This window comes from Sus scrofa, chromosome 14 (assembly GCF_000003025.6).
Source record: "Sus scrofa isolate TJ Tabasco breed Duroc chromosome 14, Sscrofa11.1, whole genome shotgun sequence".
Classification (NCBI taxonomy): domain Eukaryota; kingdom Metazoa; phylum Chordata; class Mammalia; order Artiodactyla; family Suidae; genus Sus; species Sus scrofa.
In genome coordinates this window covers 41,874,080-41,896,410 of record NC_010456.5, presented here as the reverse complement: position 1 = coordinate 41,896,410, position 22,331 = coordinate 41,874,080, and the positions used below count along the sequence as shown (strand labels likewise).

At 42.3% G+C, this 22,331-nt stretch overlaps 1 protein-coding gene across 1 annotated transcript in view; it reads right to left on the bottom strand.

Moving 5' to 3' along the window:
- The window catches only part of SVOP (SV2 related protein), a 101,711-nt gene that overhangs the window by 34,949 nt on the left and 44,431 nt on the right, over positions 1 to 22,331 (bottom strand). Inside the window, exon 6 of the mRNA XM_021073883.1 lies at positions 14,257 to 14,381. Coding sequence (XP_020929542.1) covers positions 14,257 to 14,381 — 125 coding nt within the window. The remainder of the gene's footprint in view (positions 1 to 14,256; positions 14,382 to 22,331) is intronic.

Below are 22,331 nucleotides of genomic sequence, written 5' to 3'. Positions count from 1 at the left end.
AACAAATAACAAGCATTGGCAAGGATGTAGAGAAAAGAGAACTGAGCTGTTGGTGGGAATGTAAATTGGTGGGGCCACTATGGAAAACAGTATGGAGGTTCCTCGAAAAATTAAAAACAGAACTGCCATATGATCCAGCAATTCACTCCTATATATTTGTCTGAAGAAAATGAAAACACTAATTTGAAAAGATACATGCACCCCTATGTTAAAGGCAGCATTATTTACAATAGCCAAGATGTGGAAACAACCTGAGTGTCCATCAACCAAAGAATGGATAAAGATGTGTACATACATACATACATACAGTAGAATATTAGCCATAAGAAAGAATGAAATCTTGCCACTTGCAATGACATGAATGAACCAAGGGGGTGTCATGCTTAGTAAAATAAAGTCAGACAGAGAAAGACAAATACTGTATGATTTCACTTACATGTGGAATCTAAAAACCAAAATAAATGAACACACAATAACAAGACAGAAACCCAGTCATAGGTAAGAGAATAAACAGGTGGTTGCCAGGTGGGAGGGGGTAAGGGAGAGGAGAGAATTAGGTGAAGGACCTTAAGAGGTACAGACTACAAAATAAATGAGCCATAGGTATGAAATGTACAATGTGGCTAATACACACTGGAATAATTATATAAAAATAACAATAAATTTAAGCAACATTATATCTTTCTTTTTCCTTCCCTCCCTTTACTTTCCTTCCTCCCTCCCTCCCTCAACTTCCTTCCTTTCCTCTTTTCTTCACGCATGTGGTGGGGGTACTGCCAGTGGCTCACCCACCAAAAAAAATGCCCCAATGCTTGCCACTTCCAGGCATGCTGGTCCAACTTCCCATTGCCAGCATCTGCAAATTCTCCCCAAGGGCTTTATTGGGTCTTTAAAGCTTGCTTTACCAACCTGTGTGGCAGACCAGATGGCATCAAGGAATTTAAACTTCTCCGGAGCAGCTCTCAGCAAATGACAGTTCCTTGTCCCTCAAATGGGACAATTTTGGAAAATGTGCAGCAGAGAAAGCTACCTGCTCTTAAATCTCAGTCTCAGGATCTATTCCTAATAGGACAATTGGAAATCTTTCCACAGTAATATATGTAGGTCTACCGGATTATTTTTTAACAGCTGCAAGTCCACTGATTAATACTTAGATTGTTTTTAATTTCTTGTTTTTGCAGCTAGTGTTACAAGAAACATCTTTACTGTAATTCTTGCAGCAAATCTTGTGGGATACATCTGGCCATTATTTATAGCAGGTCATTATGAAAAAGAGTTGTTTGAGCTTCATCCAAAGTATGATGATTATTACAATCACATTGAAGAGTCAAAGAATGAGCAATGAAATGAGCAATGCCAAGAAGCAGCTGATACAGGCATAAAATAAATTCCCACTGCAAATAATCTCATTTACAGCCGTTGGCAATTAGAGATTTGCTATTTGGATCACATGCTTGGAAAGAAATGACCTGTGATCTGCTTGGTGTTTCTGCTTGGTCTTTGGGGGAAAGAGCAGTGCCAAGGACAGATTTGTGAGCAAGCTCATTTTAGATACCAATCTGAAGAAATTTCTGAGGCATTTCCCAGGGTAGAACAGGTAGGCAGCTACCTGGTCTGGTCTTTTAAGAGCGGCTAACACACTACCAAGATGCCAGGGTTGGTTTTTGTTTGTTTGTTTTTGTCTTTTTAGGACCGCACCCACAGCATATGGAAGTTCCCAAGCTAGGGATCAAATAGGAGCTAGAGCTGCCGGCCTATGCCACAGCCACAGCAATGCCAGATCCAAGCCGCTTCTGTGACCCACACCACAGCTCACAGCAACGCCAGATCCTTAACCCACTGAGTGAGGCCAGAAATGGAATCTCATCCTCATGGATGCTAGTCAGAATTGTTTCCACTGAGCCATAAAGGGAACTCCCTAAGATGCCAGTTAAGGCAAGCTTCCATCCCGACCCTGTGGGTAAGTGGCATTTCTGCTGAAATATACAGCCCTGGAAATAAGAAACCATCTGCCCTGGTGCCAGCCTGTGCCCTCTATGTTTTTTGTGAGGTAGTACATGCAATTAGAGGTGATTATTATTGTTTGGCACCTATCTGCATTTTAAAAATTTTCTAAAACAAGTACATATTGTTTGTGATGATAAAAATAAAGTTACACTGAACTCCTTTGCTTGAATTAAAGTCTCTTCCTTCCTGATGAGCTTCAATAGGCAGAAAATGTAACTATTTGGCCACCTAAATGTGATTCCTCTTTCCTGTCTTTTTTTTTTTTTTCCTTCCTTTTTCTTTTTTGGCTGCACCTGCAGCATGCAGAATTTACCAGGCTGGAGACAGAACATGAGCCACTGCAGTAACAAGCCTGGATCCTTAACCTGCTGAGCCGCAAGGGAACCCCCTTTTCCCCTCTTTTTTGTCTTAAAGGGAACAGAACCTGCTCAGAATCACCAGCTCTACATCTCCTGAATCACCTTCAAGTCAGGATCCGTGGACATTCATGATTTACCAGGACTTTCTGACTAAATAAACTCATAATGCTTTCAAATAGCTGGACTTGGATTTGAACCCAGTTTTGCCATCGGTAGATGGTTTGCAAAAGTGGCCCCACTGTTTTTGCTGCCTCTGTCTGGACTCCCTTGTGACTCAGCAGCTCCCTCCATCCAGAGTCTATTTCCCATCCCTCCACTCTGGGCCTTCGGACTTGCTTTTGTCTGATAGAATGTTGCAGAAATGTTATGGTGCCAGTTCCAAGCTTTTTGGCTTCTGCTTGTGCTCTTGGACCCTGCCCAGGTGCCATCTGACCCGGTGGCTGGGCTAGCCAGCTGGAGGATGAGAGGCTTGTGGAGCAGAGATGAGTCAGCTGTGGCCATGCTAGCCTAGCGGGTCCCCATCCCACTCACCAGTTGACACATCCTGCAGAGACCAAGACAGCTTATTGATTGAACTGCAGAATCATGAATTAAGTACATTGTTACTGTTTCAAGCTGTAAGTGCTCGGGGCGGGGGTTGTTACAAAGCAAAATTAACTCTATACTCCACTTATACTATGTGACTTTAAGTAGGTCACTCAGGATCATTAAGTCTCTGTTTTCTCATCTGTAAAATGGGGATAGTAGGGTTGGTCAAAGGACAAGATGAGATAGTGTAAAGAGAGCTTAGCATGGTGCCCCGAACTTGGTAAGCATTCCACTGACATTATTATTATCAGCATCACTATTAATGCCATTGCTTATCACCAAGGATCAATGTGAACACCTACTTTGGGGAAGGAAGAAAAGAAAGAAGAAACAGGAGTTCCCGTCATGGCTCAGTGGTTAACGAATCCGACAAGGAACCATGAGGTTGCCGGTTCGATCCCTGGCCTCGATCAGTGGGTTAAGGATCCAGTGTTGCCATGAGCTGTGGTGTAGGTCGCAGACGTGGCTCGGATCCTGCGTTGCTGTGGCTCTGGCGTAGGCTGGCAGCTACAATTCCGACTAGACCCCTGGCCTGGGAACCTCCATGTGCCGAGGGTGAGCCCTAGAAAATATAAAAAGAAAAAATTAAAAAAGAAGATTGAAAAAAAAAAGAGGAAACAGAGGGAGAGAAAGAATTAGAAAGGCAAAAATCAGGGAAGAGGATGGATTCCTCCTTGACCGTATTTGTATTACTTACTGTAGTAATCATTTTATAAGATATGTAAGTAATTTTTTATTTTGGCTGCTCCAGCGGCATGTGAAAATTCCAGAGCAGTGCCATAGCAGTTACATGAGCCCAGCAGTGACAACGACAGATCCTTAACCCACTGATCGAGGGGACTCCTGTATAAGTCACTATGCTGTACACCTTAAACTTATACAGTGCTGTATGTTAGTTACATCTCAATAAAACTGAAAGTGGAGTTCTCTGGTAGCTCAGCAGGTTAAGGATCTGGCATTGTCACTGCTGTGGCACAGGTTTGAAACTTGGCCCAGGAACTTCCACATGCTGAAGGCATGGCCAAAGGGGGGAAAAAATGAAAGAAAAACATTTTCCATAATATCATTTGAACATAACTTTGATAATTTGTATTTATACTAAAAATCAGAGTACACAATAAGGAATTCTGATTTTTTTTTTTTTAGGGCTACACCCACAGCACATGGAGGTTCCCGGGCTAGGGGTCCAATCAGAGCTACAGCTGCCAGCCTACGCCACAGCCACAGCAACTCGGAATTCAAGCCAAGTCTGTGACCTATACCACAGCTCAGGGCAATGCCAGATCCTTAACCCACTGAATGATGTCAGGGATCCAACCTGCAATCTCATGGTTCCTAGTCAGAGTCGCTTCTGCTGCACCACATCTGGAACTCCAGGAATTCTGATTGCTGAGCTTTAAAAAAATTATATAGTAAAATCTTCTTCACTTGGTTTTGTGAGGTAGTACAACTGGGTAAATTCCAAATGAATGGAAACTCTTAGTTACATTTAATTACACAAAAATATCTTTGACTAAATGTTTCCAAATGATGAATTTAGGGAAGCCCTTTTTATAACTAGATAAGAGCTTTGCATAACTAAGACATGATTATTTTGGAGTTCCCATTGTGGTTCAGTGATTAACGAATCCGACTAGGAACCATGAGGTTGTGGGTTCAATCCCTGGCCTCACTTAGTGGGTTAAGGATCCGGTGTTGCCCTGAGCTGTGGTGTAGGTCGCAGACGTGGCTTGGATCCCGCGTTGCTGTGGCTCTGGCATAGACTGGTGGCTACAGCTCCGATTAGACCCCTAGCCTGGGAACCTCTATATGCTACGGGTGTGGCCCTAGAAAAGACCCCCCCCCAAAAAAAAGACATTATTTTTACTTAAATAGTTGGAGTGCAAGTGTTGGAAAACCACTGACTCTCCTGAGTAGCTAAATTTTTTTTCTGTAATTTTGTTTGTGGTTTTTATTTGCTCTCCTCCTGGGCAAAATAGCTACTGGGTGGAGTAGTTAAGAGACCACATTTAGAGGGTCAAGTGATATATAAATCTGAGCCATTTACTGTGTGACCTTATATATGTTACTTCTTTAAAGCCTCGGTTTTCTTACCTGTAAATGGGAGGTAATCATATCTACATCTTAAAGTTTGTGAGTTTTAAAACGGTCATGCGTAGGAGTTCCCTGGTGGCCTAGAGAGTTAAGGATCTGTCGTTGACACTGCTGTGGTGCAGGTTCAGTCCCTGGTCCGGGAACTTGTGCATGCTGTGGGGGTGGCCAAAAAATGGTCATGTATGTAAAATACATGGTTCAGTGCCTAGAATGTAGCAACATCTCAGTAAACACACAGAAGGGCTATAGGAGCATTAAATAAATGAACAGCTAACTGGGGAGGCATGACATTTGGGGTGTGGGGGTAGGGAGCAGGTAAGCAAGCATGATATAGGGTAAGGGGTAAAGGCCTTCCCAGCTGCTCTCTGTCCTTAATTTTATTTCCCTGGTGTCCTGTCCTCCCTCCCTGAAGGCCTCTTCCATTTGTAGTTTTAGGAGGTGGTTTTTTTCTCTTCTAGTTACCCTGCCATTGGAGTCCCATCTGCCTACAATCTTCCACAGGGTCCTCCACATTTCTGTTCCAGGAACAGCACCCTTTTCTTGCTTTCCAGCACTGTTCAAGATTTATTTTTTCTCTTATACCCTTTATGTCATTTTCAGAAAATGTGGAAGAAGAGGGCATAGAAAAGAATATTTCTCATGACACTGTCTTGAGCAAGTATCGTTGTGGATATTCTGAGTACCTGGTTCCTTTCCCTTCTTTCATATGGAAAGAAAATCCAGGTAGCTGTTTGGAGGCTGGTTCTGCTGCCATCTCCCTGAGCATCCCTGGGAATGGAATTTATGTGTACTTCTTCTTTTTTCAAATGTTCCAAGGTCAGGGATTGAACTGGCACCATAGCAGTGACAATGCCGGATCATTAAACTGCTGTGCCACCAGGGAATGCCTAATGTGTACTTCTGTGAGCTCATTCCTTCCAGCCGCTAGGGGAAAACTGTCTCCTAGTCAATGAATGGCTCACGAATGGGGCAATAGCTGTATCTGCAAAAATTCCTGGTGGTGGGCCAGCAGAAGTGGAGCTCATTGGCCGCAAGTCCCTGCCAGTCCAGATTAATGGGCTTGGCTTAATGGCCTCTGCTTTAAGCTCCAGTGGTTTTTAAGCTCATCCCAGATCCACATGTTCACATCAAATACCTACTCTGCACAGCCCTGGGGGATCACTAATGAACACAGGAGGAAGGGACGGAGTTGAACTGAGAGCCACTCACTGTCCTTCCAACCTTTAAGTAGCAGAAGGAGTCTGGATTTGTTACTGTGTTAGGTCACACACATCTCCTTTCCTCCACATTTGTTGTTTCCATAACTACAAACCGAGTCCATTGTCCATCTCACTGGCACCTGAGCCTCTTACCAAAGCTTTTGCCGGATGGGATGCGTGATAACATTTATTGTGTGGCTACTAGGCACCATCCTGGGTACTTCATATGTGTCGCCATTTAATATTCTAAGTGACCCAAGGGGTCGGCATGTTATCATCCCCATTTTAGAGATAAGGAAACTGAGGCATAGAAGGCTTAATGACTTGTCTAAGGATACACAGCTGTTATGCAATAGAGCCAGGATTTGAACCTGGGTAGCCTGGTTTCAGAGCCTATGATCTAAGCACCCTGCTTTAGCACTAGCATTCTCCTTTGAGATCATCTCCCCCAGACTTCCCCCATTGTGACACTCCAGAGGTTCAAGAAATTAGTCACTGAGCTACTGACCCTTGGAAGGCGGGGGCTGCAGTAGTGCAACAGCCTGATCCTAGCCACCAATGCCACTCTCACCATTTCTGCTGCCAAAAAACCAGTCTTCTAGCAACAGAGACCAACATGGGGCCCCCAGGATGGAAGCTTCCCATGTCACTTGGGGGCAAATTATTTACATCGGACATCTTCTATTTGGGAAGGAGCAGTGATTCATCTTGACTGGAATTGGCATGCGTTCTGGGTATTGGTTTGCCTTTCCTGCCCACAGATCTCAGGCTGCACCATTATCTGAGGGCTTTCAAAGTACTGGACTCACTGACACAGGATCCCTCAGTGCAGAGGACTAAGGGAGCTGATAGAAAACAAAGAAGATGCAGCAGTGGGTGTACAACTATGAGACCCACTGGACCTTTCACATAACATGCCACCTTGAAGCTGCTGGCCTTGGAACAGATCAGGACCCTATGGTCCTTCCCACCCATGTCCTCTGCCTACCTTCTGTCTGTAGAAAAACTTCAGTCAAAGAATAAGCTGAATCAGAGAAGTGAGAAAATGCAGAAGCAAATGAAAACGATCAAACAGGACAAAACAATAGTAGTTTGGTCATTAAGCAAAGTCGAGGACCTTTAGTTCCCCCTCAAGGGCGATAGACAATATTCTGAACCATTACCTGTGAGCTGTCTTTAGATACTGAACTCCCCCACCCCCACTCCAGGAAAAAGTTAACTACATGATGGAACTGCTTATCAGACTGCAGCCGTGACAGAATGACAGAAGCTGCCACAATTCTGAGACCTGGCCTCAAAGAAATGGGAAGAAACAGACCTTGAAACCAAAGATGAACTTTCCTTAAAACAATCAAGATGCCACAGATCAGACCACCGCATGACCAATTTCAAGATGACTGCCAGAGCTGACTGTCCTGTTTTTGCATGTAGCCCCCTTCCCTCCACCTATAAGAGCTCTTCCCCGCTGATTGTCAGTGGGGGGATCTGGCCTTTGGACAAGAGTCTGCTCCCCCACCCCCAGCCTCACCCCATAGCCGGCCTCCAAAATAAAGCAAACTTTCCTTTCCACCAGTCTTGCCTCTTCATTGGCTTCGGAAGAGCAGGGAGCATCCAGACGCCACTCTGGCGCCCAGCGTGGGGCTGTGCTCTCGCGACAACTGGCTCTCCCGGGTTTTCCTCCAGGAGAACCGCCGCCATGACAGCGCCAGGCTGGCCGACCTGAACCCGCTGTTTGAGGTTACTGGCCCCAACAAGGCGGAGTCGGGGGACGTTCCTAGTAGCTGCCAAAGCCATTTGTTTCAGGGATCCCCCCGCTTCTCCTCTGATCGGCACTGGCTGCCAACTTACGCTTTTCCTTGGTGGAAGGAAAAAAGATGCACCTGGACCAGCGGACGAGGCTCAAGACAGAGTAAGTCCGCCGGTGCACCCAGCTAACTTCTCCTTTGAGCATGAAGTGCTCTTTGGGCATTTTTGCCATTTGGTTCCAATGTTTGTCTGCCATTGAGGACTGTTTGTGAACATGAAGTGCTATTTGGGCATATTTGCCAATTGTTTCTGACATGGGTCTGCCATTGAGGACCATTTGTATTGGGGGGACCTTTGGGACTCCATATAGGTCATCCTCTCAGAGGATTTGGGAAAGTTATGCCTTCTGGTATGTGAGTGTGTATTCCATCTGTGTGATTGGTATTCTTGTTGACTTTTGTAAAATGAAAAGTTCAGGTTCAACTCATTAGAAAAATTTAAGCAAAGAAAACTATGATTAAAAAAAAAAAGTTGTTTTTTGTTTCTTGTTTTGGCCTTGCCACTCTGCGTAGAAGTTCCCAGGCCAGGGATAGAACCCATGCTATAGTGGTGACAACACTGGATCCTTAACCCACTGAGCCACAAGGGAACTCCAAGAGATGATTTTTTTTTTTTAACACTGTAAAGCAACAATATTCTTTAGACACTGGAAAAAATGTTAAAATGAAACTTTTTGAAATTCTAAAGCTGGTTCTTTTTGCATATACAGTTAGAGAAAGCTGGCTTGATAAATTACTATTTCCAGAATTCTGACCTTGAGTGAACAAAAATATGCCTAGGAAAAAAGCTTGAAGTTAACTCTTATCATGTCGAAATACAAACACAGTCCACTCTCCGAGACTTCAGCCTTGGGTTAATTAGTAGAACTTCAAACTAATCAAAAAAAGAGACTTTTGTCTGTAAACTTATTCCAACCGTTATTTATAGACTAATAAGTTCTATATTGAAATATTTGCTTCATAAATGTTTTAAGACAAAGCTATGAGACCTGTCTGTCTAGATGCATGCATATCTATGTGTGCTATTATCATAAATAATAAAACAGAGATACATGGGGTAAAAGCTTTTGGTTAAACACCTTTGCAATATTATGTTTCAGGAATGTTTACTTAAAAATAGTTTTTACAAATGCTGGTATAACAAACAATTCAATTATTTTTTTTCTTGGTTTTGTTAAGATTTTAAGGTTTAAAAGTTGTAATATGTAAAAATGATAAGGGAGGCATTTTGGTGTGTAAAACAAGTAGGATATGCATTGTTGGCGAGAGGAAATATAAGTAATGGAGTTTTTTTTCCTTTTTTGGCCACCCCATGGCATATGGGGTCCCTTGGCTACAGCCAAGCCAGTTGCGGCCTACACTGAAGCTGCAAAAACGCCGGATCCTTAACCCACTCTGCCGGGCCAGGGATAGAACCTCTGTCCTCTTGGAAGCTAGTCAGATTCATTTCCACTGAGCCACAACAGGAACTCCATTTTTGTTGAAAGATAAAAGGAGAATAATTTTAGGGAGTTCCCTGGTGGTGCTGCAGGTTAAGGATATGGTGTTGTCACTGCTGTGCCAAGAGTTCAATCCGTGGCCCGGAACTGGGAACTTATGCAAGCTGTGGGTGCAGAAAAAAAAAGTTCCTTTGAGAAAAGAATTTTGTATGTTGTTAAGATTAGGATTAGATTGAATTTGGGAGTTCCCATTGTGGCTCAGTGGTAACGAACCTAACTAGTATCCATGAGGATGCAGATTCAATCCCTGGCCCTGTTCAGGGGGTTAAGGATCTCGCGTTGCTGCGAGCTGTGTTGTAGGTCACAGATGCGGCTTGGATGTGGCATTGCTATGGCTATGGCTGTGGCCAACAGCTGTAGCTCCAATTCTACCCCTAGCCTGGGAACTTCCATATGCTGCAGGTGTGGCCCTAAAAATCCAAAAAAAAAAAAAAAAGATATGGGGAAGTTTTCTGGCTTTTGCCTTATTTAATTTGAACTCCAGGCTAACCAAAACAGCCTGTTTATGGCCTATTAAACATACGTTGTACAGGAAGTTCCTGTGTGGTATAGTGGGTTAAGGATCTGGGGTTGCCACAGCTGTGGCATAGGTTGCAGCTGCAGCTCCAGTTCGATATTAGGCCTGGGAACTTCCACATGTCGAAGGTGTGGGAACAAACAAATGCATTGACATGCTGTAACATTAAGAAAAAATACATTTGGAAAATAATACAAAGATTCACCTTATTATCCTCATTTGTAACATGTCTACTAATTTTCAACTGTTTGCCTAGGTTAAAACAAAGAAAAAGATAATGCCCTCATAATGCAAAATATTGGTACTAAGTTGGAACTCGAGATGTTTTCCCAATTCTGTGTCTGTTCCCCAAATCTGGCAAGACTATGTCCCATTTCAGCAGAAAGTAGCCAGAGTAGTCATCATTCCACTCCTTCAGAGTTGGAGACAGTTGAAATAGAGATGGAGACTAAAGCTAAGTTCCTCTGCCAAGTTTATGATTAACCTCTTTATCCCAAACTTTATTCCCTTCCTTGTTCCATACTTATTCTTCCTCAAGACTGAGGAGTATCAAAGAAAAGGGGGACCCTATGGTCCTTACCCCACTGCCTTGTCTTTGGAAAAGTTTAGTCAAAGAATAAGTTGAATCAGAGAAGCGAGAAAATGCAGAAGCAAATGAAAACAATCAAACAGGGCAAAACAATAGTAGTTTGTTCATTAAGCAAAGTCAAGGATCTTTAGTTGCTTCTCAAGGCCTATAGATAATATTCTGAGCCATGTCCTGTGAGCTGTCTTACAGATACTGAACTCCCCCGCCCCTACCCTGAGAAAGACATTAACTACATGATGACCAGACTGTAGCCATGACAGAAAGACAGAAGCTGCCACAATTCTGAGACTTGGCCTCAAGGAAATGGGAACAAAAGACCCTGGAACTGGAGATGAACTGTTTTAACAATCAAGTTGCCTTTGATCAGACCACTGCATGACAAATTTCAAGATGACTGTCAGAGCTGACTATGCTATTTCTGCATGTAGTCCCCTTCCTCCACCTTTAAAAGCTTTTGCCCACTGATTGTCAGTGGGGGGAACTGGCCTTTGGACATGAGTCTGCCCTCCCAACCAGTTGCCAGCTTCCGATTTAAAGCATATTGTCCTTTCCAACAACCTTGCCTTTTTATTGGCTTTAGAGTAACAAGGAGTCAGATCCCACTTTGGGTAACAGCCTGAGTGATGGAACAGCCTTTGGAGGTGCTATGGAGGCATCAGCTGGCGATGAGGCCCTGTGAGGACAGGGCACTAGCTTTCAGGACACAGTACACTTTTAACTCAATGACTATGACATGGTCCTGTGGAGAAAGAAGACATGGCTCTAGAAATCAGAGAGTTGAAGTAGGAGTGGGCTCCACTGCCATCATTCCAGCAACCCACTTAAAGGAATTGGTACTCCCCTTTCCTGCATCGTCTAGGCTCTGTGGGTTTAGACATCTTGGTTCCTAGAGAGAACATGCTTCCACCAGGGGACACAGCAAGCATCCCATTTGATTTTAAGCACAGCTTCCACCCTGTAACTTTGGGTTTCTTGTTTCAAGAAATGAGCAGGCAAGAAAGGGAGTCAGCTTTCTGTCTGAGGAATTGATCCTGAGCATCAGGAGGTGGTAGGGTTACTGTTATCTCCTGGGACACCCACCCAAGTGATACACTGGACATCTCTTGATAATCCTCTGACCAATCTTGGCATTAAATGGGCAAACAGTAGCAATGGCCTGAAAAGGGCATGATGACTAGGGACCTCAGGCATGGGGTCTGGGTCACCCTACCTCCCTTCCTGTGAGGTATCCTGCATTTCCCCATCTCCTCTGGGTCTTTCCAAATCCTTTTTATCCTTTATAGCAAGGCAGTGAAATGCAATATTTAGAGCCCCAGCTCTTAAGTTAGAGGGAGTGGGTTCAGATTTCGACTCTGCCTCTTCTAGCAGTGTGGCCTGGGCAAGTTATCTAGATCAGCAGAAGTGCCAACCAAAGGTGAGGGGGATCTAGAATGGGAGGCAGAGGACAAAGATAATAGGCATCAGTTGTAACCATGAGGCCAGCAGCCACAGTAGTGGCTATACCTTGTCTCACTAGCCATCTTCTTGTAAGTCTTTTTCAGGAAAAAGACCAACCAGAATCCTGGAGGAGCTGTTCCCAGGTGGGGTGAATTTATTATATGATGCAGGCACATCGAAAGGGTACAGGGGATGGACTGTAGTAGACACTGTGATGCATCATCTGGATGCCCCCTTCAGAGCTGAGGCACACAGGCCCTCTGGAATGACCAGGAGTGTCGACTGCTAAGACCTCAGAATTGACTGCCTTACAGGAGTTGCCTTGGCCAAAAGTAGCTGACTTCTCAAGGTCATGCTCCCTCCTTGAGGGCAGCCCACATCCAATGTGGTTGATGGGAGGGTACAAGGGTCTAGCCACCATGACTCAATTTGAAACAACTCTAAAGGGTCATCCCGGCTTTTGACCCCTTACAGAATCAGCTGACACCCCAATTAGCTGTTGTAATAGCATTGCAACTCAGCTTCTCCCTCTGTCCTTCCCTGTTTTTCTCACCCCCTTGCAGTTATTGATCCTGATCACGTCTTAACACACAAATCTTTATCTCCGTCTGTTTTGCAGAATGCCAGCCTGTAACAGGGACCCTGTCTGTTTGGCTCACTGCTACATCCCCAGTACCTAACACTGGCCTGTGCCATAGCAGGAGCCCAAGAGACATTGATTGAATGAATGAATAAACTGGAACCACCTTGTCCTCATGTAAAGATTTCCTGCATGATTGCAATAAGATTCCTCACCTTCAACCTATCCAGCCCACCTTGCCAGATTAATATTTCTAAAGTACCTCCCCTTCTCAAGAACTTCCTGTGGCTCCTCACTGTCTTAGACAATCTCTTTGGCCTGGCACTCAAAACCTTTAATAAGCTTGCCCTGGCCTACCTGTCCCATCTCTGCTTTCAGTTCTCACACATCTCAGCCTAACAGGCTACCTGAGCTGGACCATTAGCCTTTCTCAGACTCAGGACAGCTTCCTCTTTTCTTGAATTCCCTTCCTGTGAGGTATCCTACATCTTCTCCAGTCTGCTCTGGGTCTTTCCAAATCCTTTTTATCCTCCATAGCAAGGCAGTAAAATGCAGTGCCCCAGCTCTGGAGTTAGAGGGCTTGGGTTTAGATTTCCATTCTGCCTCTTCTAGCTGTGCCCTCTGGGACAAGTTACTTTACCTCTCTGTTCCTCAGTTTCTTTATCTGTAAAATGGGATTGATAATAGAACTTATTGGGGGGACTAAATGAGACAATCTGGGCAAACTGTTTAGAACAGCACCTGCCCCCTGAAAAACACTAAATATTGGCTATAAACCTCATCCTTTAGAATGGGGCAACACACTTTTTCTGTAAAGGGCCAGATAGTAAATATTTCAGGTTTTCAGGCCATAGAGTCTCTACTGAGACCACGCAACTCTACTGCTATAGCATGTAAACAGGCATAGATAATATGTAAATGGATAGTGTGGCTGTGTTCTCTCTTTATTTAGAGACCCAGTCAGCAGGTTAGATTCAGCCCACCTGTCACCATCTGCCAATCTCTGCTTCAGGATTCCCTTGCCTCCCAGGAGACTTCTTACAACTCTGACTACTCATGGTATCTTATCAACAGCAGCAACAAAATAACACCTAACTTCGAGATAATTATCTTCATCCCATGTCTCATAGTTAGGTTAGGAGGGGTAAGAGGCAGCAGGCATGGTGGTTAAGAGCACGGATGCTATAGGTGAACAAACTTGGGTTCTCAGGTTCACCTGAACCCTGTGTGACTGGGGCAAATGATTTCACCCACGGAGTCTGTTTCCTCAGCTGTAGGACAGATTGCAATAACTCAATAACGCACCTCTTCTGGGGCTCCTGCACCGTGTCAAAGAGAAATGTCCAATCAATGCTAGATCTATTGTTTTTATTATTATTTCACATCTGTGACCTTCCAGCATTTGTGTTGCTTTTGCTGTTGTTAGTCATGCCAGTGTTGACAATGACGCTATTCTCTGGCTCCATCAGAGCTCCTGGACTCTGTAAGCCCTAGCGTATGTACTATCTTTGCATCCTTCCAAGGCCATGAACATAGTTGACTGGCTGCCTGGCTGGGTGGCCAGAGCGGGGTCTTTACTTACGACTGGGGGACCCCTCCAATCCCGAAGCCCACCAGGCCCCGGAGCACCAGGATCCAGCTGTACACAGGCGCGAAAGCACTGAGGATGCCGTAGTAAAGGGTCCAGAGCACGCTGATCTTCAGCCCCTGCGGAAAAGGAAGACATCCAGTCATAGGGCTTCTCAGCACCTCTGGGCCACATGAACCCTGCCCTTGTTTAATGTCACCAATAGAGTCACAGTAAAGGGTAACCCACACAGCCAAGGGGATGCCAGGAGTTCCCTGTGTGGGTGGTGCTAACCTCTAGCGGGGATGTGTGAACATTGTAGGGCATTCTTTTTTTTTTTTTTGTCTTTTTTGTTGTTGTTGTTGTTGTTGTTGCTATTTCTTGGGCCGCTCCCACGGCATATGGAGGTTCCCAGGCTAGGGGTTGAATCGGAGCTGTAGCCACCGGCCTACGCCAGAGCCACAGCAATGCGGGATCCGAGCCGCATCTGCAACCTACACCACAGCTCATGGCAACGCCGGATCGTTAACCCACTGAGCAAGGGCAGGGACCAAACCCGAAACCTCATGGTTCCTAGTCGGATTTGTTAACCACTGCTCCACGACAGGAACTCCCTGTGGGGCATTCTTAATTGCCCCAATGATTGGCATTTAACGAACAAGTCCCAGAGATGTTAGATGTTCCACAGTACACGAGACCGGTTCTGTGTCCTGCTGCACCAGCTCGAATCAAACTTCCTGCCGGACCACCCTGCAGTTGAAAACTGTTTAGGATTATCTGCACCTAGACCTTCACTGTTGTTTACAGATAAACAGGATTTTGGAGGGTGGGTATAGTTTGAATATACACTTAAGTTTTAGGAATGTGGCCTCTAGGTAAATCAAAGGAAGATATACCTTGTTTTATCTAGAATTTTACAAAATTGTTCATCATTTCAGAAAACTGTGTTGACAATGGCAACACTGCATAGGATATTTGAGTGGCAGAGGGAACACTTCAGTATCCATCTGCATTCATAGGGCTTCTATGTGTATCAATGAATAGACTGATCTGCATCTTGTTTCAAAATGCCACATATAGGCAGGGAGTTCCCATTGTGGCTCAGCGGTAACAAACCCAACTAGTATCCATGAAGACATGGGTTCAATCCCTGGCCTTGCTCAGAGGGTTAAGGATCAGGCATTGTCTTGAGCTGTGGAGTAGGTCAAAGACATGGCTGGGAACCTGAGTTGCTGTGGCTGTGGTGTAGGCTGGCAGCCACAGTTCTGATTTGACCCCTAGCCTGGGAATTTCCATATGCTGCAGAGGTGACCCAAAAAAAAAAACAAAACAAAATGCCAGATATGAAGAAAAAGCATCAACAAGATTCCATTAAATCCAAACTTATGTATAATTGGGGTAAAATTTTTCTTTTCTTCTTTTTTGACTTCCCTGCAGCATATGGGCCAGGAATCAGATCCTAGCTACATCACAGTTGTGACCTATACTGCCATTGTGGCCTACACTGCAGTTGTGGCAACACTGGATCCTTAACCCACTGTGCCAGGCCAGGGATGGAAGAAACACCGTGGGAACTCCCAGCTGGGGCAAATATTAACTACTTCTTTTTAGTATCTAGGCAGAGTTGTGTGTAAATATTTGTATATTGAAAGTAAATTTTTCTTTAATTGAAGTGTAGCTGATTTATAAGGCAGTGTTAGTTTCAGGTGTACAGCAAAAAGACTCAGATACACACACACACACACATATATGTATGTGTGTATATATATATATTCTTTTCCCTAATAGGTTATTAAAAATATTGAATATAGTTCCCTGTGCTATACACTAGGTCCTTGTTGGTTATCTATTTTATATATAGTGCTGTGTATATGTTAATCCCAAACTCCTAATTTATCCCTCCCCACCCCATCTACATTGGTAACCATAAGCTTGTTTTCTGTGTCCGTGGGTCTGTTTTTTTGCTTTTTTTAAAATATAATTATTTTTATTTTTTCCATTGTAGCTGGTTTACAGTGTTCTGTCAGTTTTCTACTGTACAGCATGGTGACCCAGTTACACATATATGTACACATTCTTTTTTCTCACATTATCATGCTCCATCATAAGTGACCAGACATAGTTCCCAGAGCTACAGAGCAGGATCTCATTTCTAATCCATTCCAAAGGCAATAGCCTGCATCTATTAACCCCAAGCACCCCATCCATCTTACTCTGCCCCCTCCCCCATGGCAACCACAAGTGTATTCTTCAAGTCCATGATTTTCTTTTCTGTGGAAAGGTTCATTTGTGCTGTATATTAGATTCCATATATAAGTGATATCATACAGTATTTGTCCTTCTGACTTACTTCACTTAGTATGAGAGTCTCTAGTTTCATCCACGTTGCTGCAAATGACATTATTTTGTTATTTATTGACTGAGTAGTATTCCATTGTGTATATATAACACATCTTCCTAATACAGTCATCTGTCGATGGACATTTAGGTTGTTTCCATGTCTTGGCTATTGTGAATAGAGCTGCAATAACATGTGGGTGCATGTGTCTTTTTCAAGGAAAATTTTGTCCGGATATATGCCCAAGAGTGGGCTTGCTGGTTTTATATTTAGTTTCCTGAGGTACCTCCATAATGTTTTCCATAGTCGTTGTACCAATTTACATTCCCACCAACAGTGCAGGAGGGTTCCCTTTTCTCCACACCCCCTCCAGCATTTGTTATTTGTGGACTTATTAATGATGGCTATTCTGACTGGTGTGACTCATGGTAGTTTTGATTTGCATTTCTCTAATAATCAGGGATGTTGAGCATTTTTCCATGCGCTTGTCAGCCATCTGTATATCTTCCTTAGAGAAATGTCTATTCAGGTCTTTTGCCCATTTTTCAACTGGGTTGTTGGCTTTTTTGCTATTGAGTTGTTTAAGTTGTTTGTATGTTTGAGAGATTAAGCCCTTATCAGTTGCATCATTTGAAACTATTTCCTCCCATTTTGTAAGTTGTTTTTTGTTTTCTTTTTGGTTTCCTTTGCTATGCAAAAGTTTGTCAGTTTAATTAGGTTCCATTGATTTATTTTTGCTTTTATTTCTGTTGCTTTGGGAGACTGACCTGAGAAAACATTTGTAAGGTTGATGTCAGAGAATGTTTTGCCTATGTTCTCTTCTAGGATTTAATGTGTCTTGTCTTACGTTTAGTCTTTAAGCCATTTTGAGTTTATTTTGTGCATGGTTGAGGTTGTTCTAGTTTCATTGATTTGCATGCAGCTGTCCAGGTTTCCCAGCAATACTTGGAGAAAAGACTGTCTTTTTCCCATTTTATGTTCTTGCCTCCTTTGTCAAAGATTATTTGACCATAAGTGTCTGGGTTTTTTTCTGGGCTCTCTATTCTGTTCCATTGGTCTGTATGTCTTTTCTGGTACCAGTACCACACTGTCTTGATGACTTGTGGCTTCTCCCTGAAGTCTGGGAGAGTTATGCCTCCTGCTTGGTTTTTGTTCCTCAGGATTTCTTTGGCAATTCTGGGTCTTTTGTGGTTCCATATAAGTTTTTGGATTGTTTGTTTTAGTTCTGTGAAAAATGTCATGGCTAATTTGATAAGGATTGCATTGAATCTGTAGATTGCTTTGGGTAGTATGGCCATTTTTACAATACTAATTTTTCCAACCCAGGAGCATGGAATATCTTTCCATTTCTTTGAATCCTCTTTAATTCCCTTGATTCATGTTTTATAATTCTCAGCATATGTCTTTTACCTCCTTGGTCAGGTTTATTCCCAGGTATTGGATTTTTGGGGGTGCAAATTTAAAAGGTATTGTGTTTTTGTATTCCTTTTCTAATATTTCATTGTTAGTCTACAGGAATGTGACTGATTTCTGAATGTTAATCTTATATCCTGCTACTTTGCTGAATTTGTTGATCAGTTCCAGGAGTTTTTGGGTTGAGTCCTTGGGGTTTTCTACATATAGTATCATGTCATCTGCATACAGTGACAATTTAACCTCTTCTCTTCCAATTTGGATATGTTTTATTTCTTTTGTTTATCTAATTGCTGTGGCTAAGACTTCCAATACTATGTTGAATTAAAGTGGTGAGAGGGGGCATCCTTGTCTTGTTCCAGATTTTAGTGGGAAGGCTTCAGCTTTTCTCCATTGAGTATTGTATTTGCTGTGGGTTTGTCATAAATGGCTTTTATAATGTTAAGGTACGTTCCCTCTGTACACACTTTGGTAAGAAGTTTTATCGTGAAAGGATGTTGGACTTTGTCAAATGCTTTTTCTGCATCCATTGAGATGACTATGTGTTTTTTTGACTTTTCTTTTGTTAATGTGGTGTATGATGTTGATTGATTTGTGCATGTTGAACCATCCTTGTGAACCTGGGATGAATCCCACCTGGTCGTGGTGTATGCTCTTTTTTATATGTTGGATTGGGTTGGCTAAAATTTTGTTGAGAATTTTTGCACCTATATTCATCAAAGATAGTGGCCTATAGTTTTCTTTTTTTGCTGGTGTATTTGGTTTTGGAATTAGGGTGATGGTGGCATCATAGAATGTCTTTGGGAATGTTCCTTCTTCAACCTTTTGAAAAAGTTTAAGGAGAATGGGTATAAGTTCCTCTATTGTATGTTTGGTAGAATTCGCCTGTGAAGCCATCTGGTCCTGGACTTTTATTTGTAGGAAATGTTTTTATGACATTCAATTTCATTTCTAGTTGTCAGTCTATTCAGTTGATCTGTTTCTTCTTGATTCAGTTTTGGCCGGCTATAAGTCTCTAGAAAGTTGTCCATTTCTTCTAGGTTGTCAAATTTGTTAGCATAGTATTGTTGATAGTATTCTCTCATGGTTTTTTGTGTTTCCATAGTATCTGTTGTGACTTCTCCTTTTTCATTTCTTATTTTGTTTATTTGGGTTTTTTTCTCTCCTTTTCTTGGTGAGTCTAGCCAGAGGTTTGTCAATTTTGTTTACCTTTCAAAGAACCAGCTCTTGGTTTTATTGATTTTTTCTATTGTTTGTTTAATCTCTATTGTATTGATTTCCTCTCTGATCTTTATGATTTCCTTCCTTCTGCTGACTTGAGGTTTTGTTTGTTCTTCTTTTTCTAATTCATTTAGGTGGTGGGTTAAGTTGCTGATTTTTTTTTTTTTGTCTTTTGTCTTTTGTTGTTGTTGTTGTTGTTGTTGCTATTTCTTGGGCCGCTCCCGCGGCATATGGAGGTTCCCAGGCTAGGGGTCTAATCGGAGCTGTTGACACCAGCCTACGCCAGAGCCACAGCAACGCGGGATCCGAGCCGTGTCTGCAACCTACACCACAGCTCACGGCAACGCCGGATCGTCAACCCACTGAGCAAGGGCAGGGATCGAACCCGCAACCTCATGGTTCCTAGTCTGATTCGTTAACCACTGCGCCACGACAGGAACTCCTAAGTTGCTGATTTGAGATTTTTCTTCGTTGAGGAAGGCCTGTATTGCTGTGAATTTCCCTCTGAGCACTGCTTTTGTGGCGTCCCATAAATTTTGAGTGGTTGTGTCTTCATTATCATTTGTTTTGAGATATTTTTTAATTTCCTTCTTGATTTCCTCATTGACCCATTGGTTTTTTTAGTAGCATGTTGTTTCATCTCCATGTAGTCAGTTTTTTCTCATTTCATTTCCTGTGGTTGATTTCTAGTTTCATGCCATTGTGATCAGAGAAGATACTTGAAATAATTTCTGTACTTTTAAATTTGTTGAGGTTAGCTTTGTGCCCCAGTATGTGATCAATTCTTGAGAATGTTCCATATGCACTTGAGAAGAATGTATATTCTGATTTTTTGGGATGTAATGTCCTGAAAATGTTGATTAAATCTAACTTTTCTAGTGTGTCCTTTAGGATCTCTGTTGCCTTATTGATTTTCTGTCTACAGGATCTGTCCATTGATGTGAGTGGGATGTTAAAGTCCACTATGATTGTATTCCCATCAATTCCTCCTTTTATATCTCTTAGTATTTGTTGTAGATATCTGGGTGCTCCTATATTAGGGGCATATATATTGATGATTGTAATATCCTCTTCTTCTTCTTCCTTTTTTTTTTTTTTTTTTTTTGTCTTTTTGCCTTTTCTAGGGCTGCTCCTGTGACATATGAAGGTTCCCAGGCTAGGGGTCTAATTGGAGCTGTAGCTGCCAGCCTATGCCAGAGCCACAGCAATGCAGGATTCAAGCTGCTTCTGTGACCTACACCACAGCTCATGGAACGCCAGATCCTTAACCCACTGAGCAAGGCCGGGGATCAAACCTGCAACCTCATGGTTCCTAGTTGGATTCGTTAACCACTGAGCCACGACAGGAACTCCTGTAATATCCTCTTCTTGAATGGATCCTTTAACCATTAAATAGTGTCCTTCTTTGTCTTTCTTTATGGCCTTCGTTTTAAAGTCTATTTTGTCTGATATGAGTATTGCAACTCCTGCTTTCATCTTTCCATTGGCATGAAATATCTTTTCCCATCCCCTCACTTTCAATCTATATGTGTCCTTTGCCCTAAGGTGAGTTTCTTGTAGACAGCAGATTGGAGGTTTTTTGCTTTTTTATCCAGTCTACCACTCCATGTCTTTTGATTGGAGCATTCAGTCCATTGATGTTTAGGGTGATTATTGATAGATATGTATTTATTGCCATTTTAAACGTTGTTTTCCAGTTGATTCTATGTTTCTCTTCTTTTCTTTTTTTTGTTGGATGGTTTCCATTTGTTTTATGCTTGAGTACTTTTCAGTTTTTTTGAATGTAATGTTCGGTTTTGATTTGTGGTTGCCTGTTTTTTAAGTATGTTAACCCCTTCCTATATCTGCTTGCTTTAGCCTGATAGTCATATAGGCTCAAACACATCATTAAAATAAAAAAAGAATCTATATTTTCTTACTTTCATTCCCCACATTGTATGATTTTGAAGTCTTTTTTTTTTTTTTTAACATCTTCATGTTTAGATCTGTATGCTGGCTTATTTAAGTGATTGCTTTCCAGTTGTGGTTTCCTCCATCTTAATTCTTCTTACTTTTTTTTTTTTAATTTAGAGAAGCCCTTTCAGTATTTCTTTTAAAATAGGTTTAGTATTGCTGTACTCTTTTAGCTTTTGTTTGTTGGAGAATTTCTTTATTTCCCCTTCAATTTTAAATGATATTCTTGCTGGATAGAGTATTCTAGGTTGCAAATTTTTTCCTTTCAGCACTTTAAATATATCTTGCCACTCCCTTCTGGCCTGTAATGTTTCTGTAGAGAAATAAGCTGATAGCTTTATGGGGGTTCCCTTACAATTAATGCTTTGCTTTTCTCTTGCTGCCTTTAGAATCCTCTCTTTATCTTTAATTTTTGCCATCTTTATTACAATATGTCTTGATGTGGGCCTGTTTGGGTTCAACTTGTTTGGGGCCCTCTGTGCTTTCTGTATCTTGATATCAGTATCCTTTAGATTTGGAAAGTTTCCAGCCATAATTTCTTCAGACATAATTTCAATCACCTTTTCTTTTTCTTCTGGAATTAGGCATAGATTGGCCCACTTTATGTTATCCCATAGGTCTCTTATATTGCTTTCATGTTTTTTCATTTAGTTTTCTGTTTGCTGTCCCGATTGGGTTATTTCCATTATTCTGTCTTCCACATCACTAATTCATTCCTCTACATTATTCATTCTGCTCATTATTGCCTTAAGCTCAGTTTTCATCTCTGTAAATGAAATTTCTAGTTTTTCTTGACTCCTCCTCATATTTTCTAGTTCCTTTCTAAAGGAATCTGCAGTACTCTTTGTATCCTCTCTTAATTCCTTCAGTATTTTCACTGTCTCCCTTTGAACTCATTGTCGTCAGACTGCAGAGGTGTGTTTCATTGTTGACTGCTTTAGGTGAATTCTGTTGCTTTAACTGGGAATGGTTTCTGTGCTTCTTCATCTTGCTTGTGTTTTTCTTTTTCTGTGAGTTTGGAGAAGCCAAACTGTAGTCTTGTAAGGCTACTTCTATGCAAGAGTACCCCTTTGTATTTTTTTTTGGGGGGGTTACTATTTATTTTTGGTGTGGGAGTTTGAACATTTGCTGTCTCTTTCTTTGGTGTGAGTAGGCTGTTATCCCC